We start from the raw sequence: 15607 nt of genomic DNA, 5'->3' as shown, positions 1-15607 counted from the left end.
CTTTTTCCAATGTTCCTGCAAAACTCTCACTTAAATGTAACTAATGTATAGATGTCAGGGTCATTAAAGCTTCATCTTTCACTGTACAAACAATTACAACACGTTCAGCATTTTTCAGTGCTAAACAAGGACATATTTTAAAATCATATTTTGTGTCTTTTGCCAAGTCTGCTGATTATTGGTCTCCAATAATAACACAATATATATGAGAAGTTGTTGTGAATCTCCATGAGGATTTGTAAGATCCTCAGTTTTCCATTGAATTATATTCAAATACAGGAAATAACAAGCTTGAACCCAAATGAAAGCACATATTCTTGACAGGCCCAAAGACTTTTCTGCAGGAGTTTTAGAGGTCAGGAACACTGGATCCTACAAGCTTGGTTTCTGCCACTTTTAACATTTACAGAGCTAAGATTCATGGAAATGTGTCTAAGGACTTGGTAAAAAAATTGTAGCATTGATAAACTACTGAAAATACATGAGCTTAGTATGTTCCTATAATTCCAAAAGATAGCACCATAAAGTTTCAGAATTGACAGAGGTCAAATGGTCATGAATATTTTTAAAACCCAAAAATTTTTACCAGGTGAGAAACAAAATACTTTTTCAGAGGTGAAAAGAGTGGTGTTCCTGATAACATTTTCATTACCAACATTCAGGAAAAATGTAATCAAAATTTAAAAAGTCCCAAAGACAGAAACATTAATAAGTTTAAGACCTAATGTGAAAAGTTTCCAGAGAAATGTAAATTTGTGTCCCTTCAGAAATCAACTGAGTTTTATCTTATGTATATGTAAAGTCTTTTTGTGTGTCTGCCATGAACCAAGAACATCAGAATGTGTATGACAGTCTATGGCTCATCATTGATTGTAAATTTGCAATACTATAAAACCCAGAAATATTTCCAAGCTCATGGGTGTTCTAGCTCTGCTTTGGAGATAGTCCTGTCTTTCAGCTGTGTGATCTGCAGATAAAGACAAGTGACTACTACACAACCTGACAATGAATGAGAGGACTGGGGGGGACTGCAGTACTCTGCACATTTTCAACATTCATGAAGGAGTAGGGTAAGCATCTCTCTGTGCAAGCCACCACCCACATCATGCTCTTCAACTGGATGATGAGTTGGGCCTAGAATATCAAAACTTTAGAAGCAAAAGAAGTATATAAGATAAAAATGTTGCTGACTCTGTTGGGCAAGGCATGGGTCTTTTAACAGATAGTTTCCTCTGCTTTTATTGTGAAGGGACATAAATGACTTCTTGATGACTCTTGAAGAAAAACCTCCAAACCAGATATCCGTGTGTTACGACGCTGATCTTTATCTTCAGCAACCCCCTTGAAATTTAAGTAGAAGAAACCCCTAGGAGATGATCCCAGACAGCAAGTTAATAATTTTACATGGCTGAAATGATGGTGGAAGCATTGCACAAATCCACTTTGTAAAAGATAATGTATAGCATGTATAATAACCTGGAAGTTCTATTTATTGCCTTGCAGCTCAGTTTATCAATTTTTAAATATTTGATGCAGATGTTAATTTCCAAGCAAGTTCTCATCTGCAGCTTTAGATTTCCATTACTGTATTAATATTTGCTGTTTGCATTTTTTAACCCCCAAGGCATGAAACCAGTGATTAATGAATTTTTGCTCCCATTTTTCTTAAACTCTGGCAAACCCATGCATGACTTCATCCAGGTTTCTAACATAATTTTTCACCTCTGTTGTCTTTAACTCCAGTAAAATAAAATGTTCACCCAGAGCTTACTTATCACTCCTTTTCTTCACATTTCACTTTCTTCCTTTGCACATATCCTGTTTTATCCTGTTTTCCTTCACTACTCAACAGTTCTTCATATGCCTAGATTTCCAAATACATGTCAAATTGAATACCTTTTGAGTCCCAAGAGATACTGGTGCCTAACAGTAGCACAAACAAGGGATCTCACACATAGCAATTTATATACCCAAAGTTCTTATACAGGACATTCAGAGAATGTAGAGCCAACACCTCAACATAATAAATGATGAAAGGCTTAGCAGGGTTAAAGTTGATTGGGTGGGTAGTAGAATGGAAAGAATCAATGGACAATTTTCTAATTGACTGGATAGCCCATTCCATGCTGATGTTTTGTTAGAAAAAATATCTCAGAAGATTTTGCTAGGTTTGAATAATAACAAGGCTCAAATTCAAACCAGTAAAACTCCAGTGAAGTTGAGGGAACTGCCTCAAGAATTGGTTTGCTGGATTGCTATTTTGCAATTACAATCCATGGAATTTCCTTGCCCATGAAGTGAAACAGCAGGGTACAGAGCAACATGACCAAATGAAATTGATCTGGACGTGGTTGTATACAGGCAGGGCAGAAAACTGTTTGTCATTCAATTACTTCTTTTAAACAATAAAAACTGCCTGAAACTCCTAAAGTCCTCTTTTTGGAAATCTGAGAGGGAATGGATGAAACAGGAGTATGACCCAGTCTTAAATCAGTGAGCACAATAAAACCATACTCAAAATGATTTACTCAATGCTAGTAAATACCTATGATATCTTCCCCACTGAGGACTATTTCAATGCAGTTTTTGTGCAAGCAGAAATGTAATCCAGAGTTGCAGGCTAAAAGCCATTGCAAATGTATGCAGATGTATGCAGATACTTGGAAAAGTAAACCACACAAAACTAATCACATAAATAGAATGTCTCCACTGTGAAAATAAAATCTCAAAATTGCTATTAAATGTGAGGAAAGAATGCTTTGGAAAGTACAGAGATCTATTGACACTCAGGACATCACATCTGCAGAACCCCTGCTATAGGTTTCAGATCCCTTCCCCCAAAAGGAGAAAAGGTAGTTCTGAAGCTGTAGGGCTTGACACGTTTTCATGGTACGCAGTAATGTGTTCATTAGGGAAGCTGTTTGCCAATCTGAGCCTGACAATTAATAGAGTTTCAAAGCAGCCTGTGAAATGAAATCATAAAATAAATAAACCCTGAAATTTAGAAAAGAATGATAATCTCTTTGCAAACAAATCACATCCACAGATCTGAAAGGAGTTTACAGGAGTTTAGAGTTTACAAGAAAACTTGCTGTGTAAAGAGGGTAAAGCTATATGGAAGGCAGAAAAGGATAAAAAGAAGAAAAGCATTCATTTGGGATGAATGATTCCTTATATGGCTTCATGCAAACCACTGATTGTGTGAAATAAAAAAGAGAAATAAAATGAACAGATTAAAACAGAGAGCTTGCAAGATCAAAACATAGAAAGAGATAGACAAAACTGTGGGAAAGGGTCTGAAAAAGGATATACAACATGAGTAGCAGGCATTTGGAAAGGCAACTACTCAAATGTAGAAGAAAAATTAAAACAGAACCACCAAAGTCTCTTCTTTTAGATCAAGTAGCACTCTGGTCTGCCATGTCTTTGTGTTGAATAATTCCAGTCCCCCAGGGCAGGAACTGCTTCTTACAGGGCGCTGTATATATATAAAGGGTGGCACCATGGACTCCTTATTCTGCATGCAGATTTGGGCTAATTAAAGGACCTTCTTTCTAAAAATAAATTTCTGAGGTCTAAAAAGTATTTGGCAGTGATTATGACTCACAACAAACCATTGGTTTGATGTCTTTTGTCTCAGTCCCCATGTCTGGATAACCAAATCATTAATGTAAAGGTTAACCAGATGCGTAACTGTAATAGAAACTCTAAAGACTTTAAAATCTAAAAATCTTAAAGCACTTGACTTACCTATGAAAGCAGAGCTCCCTGGACTGACAGTCAGTTTTGTTCCTGAAGGAGAAGTCAGCACTGAATGGGTGCTGGGCCCAGCACTGCTAAGCACTGCTGTCAAGTCTTCTAGGTAAGGAAGAGGTCGTGGAGGCTCTGGTAACAGAGTGGGAGAATGAGCAACACTATAGCAGAAAACATCTTGGGATATAGATCCTGCTCCTCTTCTCCCACTCCCCCTCCCACCTCCCCCTCCCCAGATATTGCTGCAATTTTCATTGTGCTGCAACATTGCCATTTCAGAGGGGCAGATTAAGCAACTTTGGATAACTACTGAAACTTTGCCTCATGTGAGGTAAGGTGCTGGAGAAATTATTAAAATAACATCTGTATCAATGTGACCACAAACTGAAAGAAATCATCTTCGAAGGTTACCACAGCATTCTGGTTGTCCCTATTCATATGTGACAGAGTTATATGGTATCTGCAGATACAGCAGCTTGGAAGAAAAAGCAAATGTATACAGCGTAGAGGCCAAAGGAAATGTTCATGACAATTAATGAAAAACTTCTAGTGTCTGCTACAACTTGGATCAAGCCCTAATTAAATATAGTTATAATGCTGCCAGATCCTGTGGTATACTTAGGCAGAACTCCAAAGGACTAAGAGTTCAGAGTTCAAGAGGATCAGTCTATGTTGAGAACTGCAGGATTTAGTTGTTTACTAATCACAATGCTATTTTAAAAATTGAGGTAATGCCTAGCATTCTCAATTCTGCTTGTCAAGAAAATGATGTGATATTTGATCAAAATGAACAGTGGCTTCATCCCCTTTCAATTAGATTACGGCACCCATTATGCAAGTTTTCTACTGCTGATATCACTCAGCACCAGGAGTACAGGTCAAGGATACCTGAACTGTTCTGTTCCATCAAGGAGCTAAAAATGTAATTTGCTTACAAACATAAGCAGCTTGCATAACTCACAGTAATTTACCATCTTTAAAAGCTAAGCCATCTACAATGATCAGAAAAGGATTTAGAGATCATCTGGGAGTATTTATTTATAGGCTGAAACTCAGCTGATTTTTTTTTCAGATTATTTTTTTAGACTGAGATTCTAGAGTCAGTCTGGATCAGTAGGAGAAAAGTTTGAACCTTCATTTTTGTACTGTCTGTGAAAATCTCACTGTTATACATCCTCTGGAATGTAGTTATGAAAGCTGAGTTATCTCACTAGTTATGAAAGCTGAGAGCTGTAGTGGATGCTCTAATGGTATTGCCCCAGTTGTGAGGAATGGTTTCAAAATTTGAGACTTCACCACCAAATGCACTACTAAAGTACTTAAAAAGTCTGTCTGGATGTGTCAGCTGCCAGGCAGGCAGAAATTATAGAAGATGAGTTACTAGGAAAGGAAACGCCCTTTCCCACAATTGCCTTTCACACAATTCCAGTTTCTACCAGGTACCACTTCCACTCACGTCTCACAGCTGCCACTCTCTTTCAAATCAGCCAGATGGGCTTTCTGTCTGGTGTTTAAAAACATGGGGAAAATAAAATTCACCATTCACAGAACTTGAGATGTACTTTTTAGAAGCACACTGATTTTATGGACCTTTGTGAAGTGTGTCAGTATCACACAGCCTTGAATGGGAAGACTGCTCAGCAGAGACAGAACACTTCACAGGGAAAAATGCCATCGCTCTCATTTTAAGATAGTCACTTTAAGACATGGTTAATAAATGCTTTTCTTACTTAGCAATTCTGAGAGAGTATCTTGGGACTGGGAGGTGCAATCTCTGTCCTTAGATGTTTTCTCCTTATCCACTTTCCTTTTACCACCACCTTGCTTAAGCTGATGCTGCCCAGAGTACAAAAGGAGACTGATGCTTTCTTTAGAGCAGGGCTCCCTGCATGCCATTTCCTCCTTCCACAACAACCAATTAGTTCTGTCATCTGGATGTGCCAGTAGCCACATTACTGCTGTTGCCAGTCCAAAATACCAAAATACCCCAGACTTACCAAGAACCAACAGCTGGGAGCTTTCAGTTACTTCCCCGTGGAGATTGGACGCCTTGCAGGAGTATAACCCTTGATCTGACAGAGAAACATTTGCTATGAACAGCAACCCATTATGCACATGGTGAGTAGAGGATAGCTTGACCTTGTTCTTAAACCAAGTAACTTTTGCTTCGGGAACACCTGGAAAAAACATTGGCAAAGTGTAACTAATACCAGTATTACAAGGCAAAAATACTTGTAAGGCTAGTAGTTCAAGTAGAGATGAGAAGTACTGAGTGAAGGCTAAAGAAAAAGAGGAAGGGTCAAGGAAGATTTCATACGGCCACAGTCATTTAGAGCAGTGACTCAAATAAAACAACTAAATAAATACAGAGACAGACACAACTAATTTTCTTCTCACAGGCAGCTACTCAGATAGTCCTAGTCTATAAAGGCAGATTCCTCTGCATTTCACTAGCAGCAGAAGAAACAGGGGTTAAAAGTGAGATCCCCTTAATGTTGAGGTATTGCTGTTAAATCTAAGAAAGATTCTTAGATTTAGAAGACTCTGCCTACAAAAGTGCCTACACCAATGCTACAAAAACGTTTTTCTAATTGCATTCTACAAGCATGTCCTTCCCCTGCCTTCAGTGTTTCCGCACTACAGGAGATTTGCAGGTACAGCTGTTCCTGCAGTTTGCTTTGGGGAAGATGAGCAGTGTATGTCAATGAGCAGCAGTTTTATTTTCTTTTGAGCTCCCACCTCCAGTGACACACATAGCCTCGAGATGGGAGCAGGAGGCAGCCAGCACAGGGATGAGCAAACACATTGTGTCGCATCACTGCTGCAAGGGGTAGCAAGAGCCTCTCAAGGGCCTCTGCTGGGTGATGGCGGATGCCAGAGGACAGAGGGCTGAGGGCTTCCCTTGCAGAAGTATCACAGAGACTCAGAGTCTGAGAGGTGCCAGCTGGAAACAGAACTCACTTTCCTGGGCAGGCAAGACTTTAGGTAGTGAGTAATTACCCGAGTCTACTCTTCTTCAGCTTTCCCCTCCATCCACGTGTATGTATACAGCACAAAAAGCCTACCTGCAATACTAGTAAGCAGAATTTTGTAAGCTAATTAAGATAATTTTGCTAAACCAGTGGCTCAGGGAGAAAGGAATCATTGCAATACAAGTTCCTAACAGTGGTGACTACTTTCCAATGCCGCAACATTCTTGAAATGGTGAATTATATTTCACAATCTGGTATAGCTGATGAATAAACACGGGCCATAAATCAAGGCAAGAACTAGAAAATAAAACCTTCAGCATGTAGGTGAAATACAGAGAAAAGGACTGTTTAGGAGAACTGAGAGAACTGCAAATTAGAGTAACAAAGATACAAGGAGGTAAAGGACAGGAAGGTAACATATTTTAAGCCACCCTTCCAAACCTGTTCTGACTGGACAGTCACTAATTGCACATGACATTTTAGCATTGCAGAATTCCCTACAAACTAGATTTTAAAAACTGGTTCTTTCTTACATGTCAAACTGTATTTTAAGTAACAGTCTGGGCCATATTGCTTGAAGTTTCTGGTATGCAAATGAATATCTGCATAATTTAAGCACTGAAATCAACAGAAAGCTCCCTAGTGATGCTGATGTTGCTCTGACATCCTATTTTTAAGTGAAATGGTGCACAGCAGTAAAGTTACCCACACCAAAAATGCTACTGGCTTTCTGAGGCTTGGAGCAAATCCTCCAGCTGGCAGTCACAGGCATCTGGAAGACTCCTGAGTGACTTTCAGGTGGGAGTTCCCCTAGGATTAGTTTTGGAGAAGTCTGGAATTGACAATAATCACCTAACAATAGTTAAAGAATATATTCCTTCACCTCTATAGACAAAGAAATTATTTTATGTCAAGTGAAATAATGTTGGCTTTCAATCTTGATCAAAACCATGACACTGTCTTTGTGGTTAAACTAAAATAGAGCTTCATCTTGACATAAATCACACCACATGCCAATTAAACTCTAATGCATCCCGAATGACTCTATTTGCCCTTGTCTTTTAGTTAATATCTATAGATTTCAATTCAGAAGACAGACTTCGACAGTGCTTATGCCTGTCTTAAGAAGTGGAAAAGCAATATAAGATTACTCCCTAGGCTTTGATTGTGTACTCTTCCATTATCTCTTATTTTTAGAAACTTTTCCAGGTTTATCAACATGTGTCAGCAGCAAGTGTATATTTCTGGCCCTTGACAGAAAATGCAGCTTTAGAGAATACCATAACTGATCCTTAATATTTCTCCTGTAAGTACCTATTCTGCTGTCTTGCTGACTCTCAGTAAAAATGTGTCTTTACATGAGCTGAGCTATCCAGATCCAATACACACATGGTCCTCTACCAGAGGCTGTACAGCACACTATGATTTAGTAGCCATTTCATTGTTAATGTTTTCTGGGGAGCTTTGGCAAACAATACAGATGTGAAGTTTATCTACCCAAAAGAAGTCACTAGTATACAACACATTTGCTGACTGTAGAAGTAGTGCATGTTACTCTTATCCTTAGAATTGATTGTTCTAAGGGTGATCAAAACTATATAAAAGTTGAATAACCATAAAGCTGAAACAAAAAGTTTGTGCTTACATTAGGAGGAAAATTACATTTATTCTCATACTATGTTACAGATTTTATGAGCTGGTTCATTTTCCAGGTGTAGGTGAGACAGTTGATAGAAATTCCTGTTCTTAGATCATTCCTCAAGGTAGTTTTTTTTGTAATTGCTGTTGAATTATTAACACTATTTTTATGAAATTAGGATTCTAGTGCCCATAAAACATATCTGTCCTCATTACTCACTCTCTTATTCCCTTTGTAACATCCCAGCTTGGGGTTTGTGATTTTATGGTAATTTCAAGGGCATTAACCTCTGGTGTCACCATAGTTAACATTTTCTGTAGAGGCAGTAGCAGATTTTTTTTCACCCATGGAGAAAATTAGGATTTAAGAAAATTTTTTCTGTGTCACAGAAGACTCCAATATACAGATACTAGATAGCAAAAAGCCTTCTATTAGACAAGAAGACACAGCTAAAATTTTCCATTTTGGATGTTGTCATAGTGGGTGAGTTTCACAAAATTGCTAGAGATTATTTTCCTCTCAGAGAAGACTTCGAATTTGTTCCCCTGACCATTTTGTGCTTCCCTCCTGTAGTTTTCTGATATTATAAGTACTGCAGAAACTTTATTTAGTCACATTCTGTTGTTTACATGGTGCTTTTGGTGAAGAGAAATGGCTACACTTAGATCACCAATAACTGTCTGAATCTGTGTGTTATGTGCCTGGGCAGCTAAGAGAACCTAGAGAGAGAAATACAAAATAATTGGTGTTAATGTAATGTTTAGTCTCTTTCACACAATGTCCATGCAGGTCAGCATGGTGAGGCCTGGGAAAAAAAAAACAGGTATCATTTTCATCTTTTTCCTTAAAAGTCACTGAACACCAGTCTGATTGCAAGAGTGTGTCATACTATGCATAAAAGTGTAATGAAACCATGGTATGGCGCCAGGTCTTTGGAGATTTTCCAGCTCCTCCTCCTGATCTCAATGTCATTCCCAACAGCCATAGGACTGCCACACACAGATAAGGTCAACCTATTTTGGTTACCACTGGAAAGAGGCAAACTTTCACTGTAAGACTGAGGGATACTCAGTCTCTGACTGGAAAACAGTTTTAGGGAAAATCCTGTTTCAGCAGAATTCCTCTAAACACCTGCAACTCCAAGATGAAAAAACAAAAAAGAAAAAAAAAAACAGAAAAAAAAAGGTGCTAATATGCCTTTAATGTAAAATAAGTTTGGCAGAAAAATAAGAAACTAGCTGGAGTGACTTTTAAAATCCCCATCAGTGACAAAATTAGTCAGTCCATGCTTGTATACTGTCACCGAACATTCCCAACCAGTAGCCATGTGTATCAGTTTTGTTGCAGCCACACCACACCGTGTATCTCTTAAAATGACGCCTGTTGCATTGACTCAGGGCTTTTTTTTTTTTGAGCCTAATCTTCTTAAGCCACTACACTTGCCTTGTTTGACATGGATAAAAGGAAGACAAGTTCTGTGACAAGAATTAATGGAAGCAATGAAGTTTGTCCAAGAGCTAGGAAAACCTTGCAATTTCACTCAGCTGCAACTGGAGATAGCAATTTAGCAAAGAATCCCACAGAAATTTATCGCCAAAGACACCTGCACAGGAGAGAATAATTTTTTACCTGCAACCTGGCAGTTAATGCTAACATTTGCTTTCTGGATTGTTTTCAGCATGCTTCCAATATCAACAGTGACAGCAGGTGATTCAGTGTTGATCACGGTAGCTCTTGATGCCTTTATCAGTGGCTTTCCTGCATAAAAGAAGCACCACAGTTTATCATAACAAGCATATCAGCGCCACAATGGGATAGATAGGCTGGAACACTCTTTGTGAAAGTAGACACGACAAGCAGGTGGATAAGGGAAAATGAAGTGTAAGACCACCTGCTTTTTACAATATTTCAGTGTCACCAAAGTCCATGAGTAAAGCTGTTTTGACGAAAGAAAAGGCATGCTTGAAGCAGAGGCAGAATAGCACTGAAGCCATATGGACCTGCAGGAGAACCAGCTGAATCAATTAACACCAGCATAACTGGAGCTGCAGTGAGATGCTTGCCTGGTGCTGCAGTGCACCACCCCCCTTTGGTAAAGACCAACCCCAGGGGCCTGAATGATGGCTACAAGCACAGCAGAGAAAGTTTAGACTAACATGCAAGCTGTTTCTACACATTGATCATGGTTTCCTTAAACAACAGGGGAAACAACAGGGTGGGGAAGACCATTGCTCATAATGGCCAGCAGAAGAAGATGAGGGATATAAACTGAATTAATGTTATACACTGTTACTACATATTTCAGAAAACGGGTTATCTGATGGGAAGGGGCTTATCTCTAATACAGCTACTGCTTTGCCCACAAGAAAGTGTACTTTCAACATTGGTGACAGCAAGTCAAGGTGTTTCGCTGCTGTTGCGTCCTTGAGGGATTACTTATGAAGTTATCCACCATCAGTGGCTCAAGAAACCTTCCGCAAATCCTTTTGTAGGGCTACTGTAAAGGGATGCTCACAAAACAGGTCAGGGGTACCCAAGCTTAGCTTTGAGAGCGCTAATGCAGCAGAGCTGACAAGAACTGAATTAAGGTGCTCCCCTGTCTCAGAGAAAGTGCTCTGCAGTCAGGATATTGCCAGAATAGCAGAAGATAACAGAACTGCTTTAAATCACATGAGACTTGGGTGGTTTTGACTCAGCGTTGCATTTTCAAACACAAAATTTTCCAAAAATCCATAAACACCTTTTTCCCCCCGTTTGAAATAAGTGGTCAGATACAAAACCAGATATCCTCATTTGACTCCAAAAGCTGCAGTTTCAGGCTAATGTCTTTCACTAGCTTTATTTGTATGTTAATTTGCCACTTATCAATGAAGAAAAGATGGATCTGAGAAAAATAATTTGATTTCATTGAGCTCATGGAGAGTTCTGAAAATTTAAGTCAGTCTTAAATATAAATCTCTCCACATAGCTGTATATCAAGGGCTTTTAAAAAATAACATTCATCTGTAACTCCTGTCATATCAGTTTGGTATTTTTTTTGTGCTTTACATTTTTTTAGTTTGATTATTTAAATACTCAAGAATAGCTAAGTAAAAGACTATATTTTATTGTTTGAATACCTCCAAAAGTTTTGATTCTTTTGGTAAAGTCTAAAGAAAAGAAAAATTTTTCAGCTATCCATCAGCCTTTTATTTTCCTGATTGTTTTCCATAACCCCACCACAAGACTAAAAATCTTTTAGCTGTTCAACTCATAAATGAGTAGGAAACCATTGTGAAAACAAAAAGGAGCATATTCCACTGTCTTTTTTTCCCATGCATGTGTTAAATGAATCAGAAAATTCTTTAATGAAATAAGCTTTCATCCCCACTCTTGATTCCTCTAAGATGATCTCAGCTTTCCATGTTTTTTTGGAGAAAATACATCCATTATGGAAAAAGATTGTTACTTTGTTCCAAAAACTGATCAGTATTTCACTTTGATGTTTATGGTCTCATTTTATAGGCTGTTCAACTTTTTGCCTTGGATGTGAGATGAAAAAGTATGCCAGTTCCTAAGAGGAGTTTTGCTTGAGTCTGGGAAGCATGAATGTTAGTTCACCTAAATGTTTAAATTATAGCTTTGATAATTAATTATAATTAAAAAGCTAAAGTCTTCCTGTGTGACATGTAGACCTAACACTTTATTTTTACAGTGTCATACAAAATTATTGCCACAACATTTACAAAAACTATGGCTTTTACACTCACTAAACAATGTGGACAGAAGAGCAGTTTTGACCGATGATTTTTTAATCTCATGCTCAGCTTCATGCTGGTGCAGCATAGTAGGTTTAGTGTGAGCTGCTTCTTCTAAAATATGACACTACCCTAACAGCAGCACTACTACCTTGCTGCCTGGAGTTCAGCAAAGTTATTTCTGATAGTAGTACTGTAAAAAGGATCAGTCTCTTCAGTTTTGCCTACAGGTAATTTGTAGCTCTGATGCAGATTTTTCTTTTTGCCCTGGAAGATTCACCCACTCTGCTAAAGGACAAGACAAAGTCTCTTTCTAGTTGATTTACTGATTTTCTAAGCTTCACTGCTATCCATTGCTGCCTTATTACATTTTCTTTATGCTTCTCTCAACTGAAATTTTCTCTGTGTTTGGTGTAATTTTTTTTTAATGAAAGCTTATCAACAGCTATTCCTTCCTCTAGTCATACATGGATACAATGGCAGCTGATGGTTGCTGCCTATGCATTGGAAGCCTCCAAGCATTTCCACATGCTGAAGCAGTGAAATGGATAAGTCTGCAAATCAATAAGCTTTTCAGTATTCTTAGCATGTTTACTTTTGCCTTGGTGATTAATAGGATCCTCCTTCTCTAAAACCTCTCTGCCCTGTCACAATCATTAGCTGTCATTGTCTGTTCTGTTCCTCTATCTTTCTTAAAAGCTCTTCATTCATGTTTGCTGCTCCACCCTTCTGCTAGTCCTGATGTGGTTGTGAGCCTGCTGACCATGTCTGCTCGGGAACCTTAAAGAAGCTGGATTCACACTTCTGACTCCCTTTGCCACTGGCTTTTATCTGGATGAGTTTTCTTTAGAATTGAATTCTAAACCAGCACAGGATATGCTTTAGAATCTGTTACTAGAGGAATAAAAACAAGGAATCTAATTTTTTGAGAACCTCTATTTGCCACAATTGAAACAGTGTCAGCCAAGCTTGTGATTGAGTACAATACAGTGTTTGATCCTGTACAAGATTCAGCTCTGGAAGTTTTCTTGCTTGCCTAATGTACACATGAGTAACTCCTGCAATCCATCTGTTATACTGAAGAGATCAGTGTTATGTTTAAAATGAAGCGCAGAAGTTGGGAGGCTTGGACTGCACTGCCCCTACAGGCTGAAAATAACCAGGATACTGTTTTTACTGTTTACATGTCAGAGGTAAGTAAGAAAAAAGCATTGATGTCTTGCAGAGACACATAAACCTAACAAACTATCTATGAAAGCCTTGGGTTTTTGCAGAGCTCACACCCTGTGTTTCCACCAGTGTACTTCTGTTGGTGCATATTACATAGCTTTAGCAGCCATCTCTTCCCCCACAAACAACTTCTGTCCAGATTCACACAAGTAACATAGACAATCCTGCAATCACAGAGGTTAAACTATTACCTGCTAGTGTGACAGCAATGGAGACAGAGTCAGATCCCAGGGCATTGGATGCATTGCAAGCATAGAAACCCACATCAGCTTCCACAGGCGCTAGAATCTGCAAGGAGTCATCAGGCTGAAGGAGCAACCTGGCATAAAGCAGAAAGAAATAAAAATGTAATAGTCTCTTAGTCCATGTGAACATGAACATATATACTGGGAATTTTTAGGTTCGGGTAGTATTTTTCTTAGACCAGGCCTTTAGGTTAAATTAAAAAATCTATGAAGAAATTTAAAGTCTTACATTGAGACTGTAAGTTGTGATTACTTAAATTAAATTTTAGTCTCATTCCCAGTTCCTCTACTGCTGATATGTGCATAAAAGAAAGACTGCTTAGTAATCAGAACATCTGCCCAGTGAAACCTCCTCTGCTGTACCACTTGTGCCTAATGCTGAAAGAGTTTCTCAGCATTGCTGTCTTCCAGTTCTGCAGCACAGGAATAGCAATAGTAAGATAAAGCCAAATTATTGCAAGGGAAAAATCATGAAACGTGCTGAAGCTATGCAGAAAGAAGTGAAGTGAACCACAGGGTCAGGAATAAAGTCTGAAAAGTTCAGATTCTTTTATTGATGGGCAGCTTGTACAAACTCAGCAGTCTTGATTCTTCCCTAATAATCAGTGAAGATAGAGAGGAGTTCTCAGCTCCTCCTTGGGCTGAAGCCACGGTTTGTTTCCTCTCCAGTAAGAGCACCCTACCATGAGCTCAGTGTACTGCCTATGGTTAAACAGAATTAATATGGTCTTAGTGCTCTTATGAAAAGCTTCTTTTCACTGTCTGGTTTTGTAGTGGTATAACTCATAAGGTCCTGGTATGTGGTGATGGATCTTTGTTGCGATAATCCTTTTGGTGATTGTTGTAATATATTCAGTATGTTTGAATGGTTCGTTCCTAGCAACCCCCTCACAGTTGGTTTAGCCCAATGCTGTTTGCCGCCTTTCCTGTCTCTTAGTGCAAATACCTATCCCTAATTCCCGATCCTTCTATGTCTATCATTGTAGCCCTGCCCTCTGCCTTGTCATTTAAGTGGAATCCCAACCTCTCATTCTAGAAAACCCTCTGTGTCATCTATGTAATCTCTGGATTCCTATAGGTTTTGGGAGAGGGTTCTTCTCCCCATGTACCCCTCATTGGTTCTGAGGCGATGTGATCCCGTCTCGTGCTCCTCCTCTGTTCTCCCGTGGTTTGTTCCTGTGTTGTCTGCTCCCCTGAGGCCTCCTCCCTTTATAAGTTGTATCATTGTACTGTTCTTGGTTCTACTGTCACTGCATCCCTTCAGAGGTATTTTGTCCTCTTCGGAATAAAGCCTCTTGGAGACGCATACAAAGGACCTTTCCTGCTCCTATATCTCGAGTTTGGTGCGCCAATCCATCTGTCCACAGTCAGAACTGTTGGCCACCCTCTGGCTGCACCACTGCCCTTGCCGGTCGGTGACTGGGCAGGGAGCGGGCAGGGAGGTGGCACGGCCCCGAGGGAGAATTGAGCTAGCCTGGCTAAGCTTTCTCCCCAAAATCGGACGCTGTGTCTGCTTGGCACCCAACGTGCAGCCTTCCCTCTTGTGGCCAGAGCCCACACAAGAGCTGTCCCCCAGACCCAAGGTGTCGGGGTTGTAAAGCTTGTTGGATCATCAGCACCCCTGAGCAGCTTGCCTGCTTTCTGGTCACTGCGGCTCCCAGGGGAGGAAGGGACAACCTTCTACGCATTGTGGTGGACATAAGGAGGACCCTTCCTGGGTGAGGACCATTCCCAACGTCATTCTTTCCGAAGATCATCGGATTGGTCAGTATCCTGGCAGCTGGGATAGACCCGGCTGGGTGCTCACAGGCTGGGTGTGGGTGCATCCCCAGGTTAGGGGAAGTGTGGTGCATCGCATTAGCATCCCACCCCTGATGATTCCTTGGACCCTTTTTCTTTAGTTTGTTCCTTTTAGCCTTGGAAGTTTGGAGGAAAAAGTTGTGTTGGCAGTATGAGTGCCAGAATGTCAACCCCACAGCAGAAAGTTTATCTCCAAGTTGTGAGTTCCCTGGAGAGTGGGGGAATGGTGTT

The 15607-nt window shown here is 39.6% G+C and overlaps 1 protein-coding gene across 1 annotated transcript in view; it reads right to left on the bottom strand.

Annotated features, from left to right (window-relative positions):
- The window catches only part of ADAMTSL1 (ADAMTS like 1), a 175248-nt gene that overhangs the window by 20516 nt on the left and 139125 nt on the right, over positions 1-15607 (bottom strand). The window contains exons 20-23 of the mRNA XM_036403753.2: positions 13523-13650; positions 9994-10122; positions 5751-5930; positions 3751-3885 (exon numbers count right to left, since the gene is read on the bottom strand). Coding sequence (XP_036259646.1) covers positions 3751-3885; positions 5751-5930; positions 9994-10122; positions 13523-13650 — 572 coding nt within the window. The remainder of the gene's footprint in view (positions 1-3750; positions 3886-5750; positions 5931-9993; positions 10123-13522; positions 13651-15607) is intronic.

Source organism: Molothrus ater, chromosome Z (genome assembly GCF_012460135.2).
Source record: "Molothrus ater isolate BHLD 08-10-18 breed brown headed cowbird chromosome Z, BPBGC_Mater_1.1, whole genome shotgun sequence".
NCBI lineage: Eukaryota > Metazoa > Chordata > Aves > Passeriformes > Icteridae > Molothrus > Molothrus ater.
This window is presented reverse-complemented; position numbering and strand designations above follow the sequence as displayed.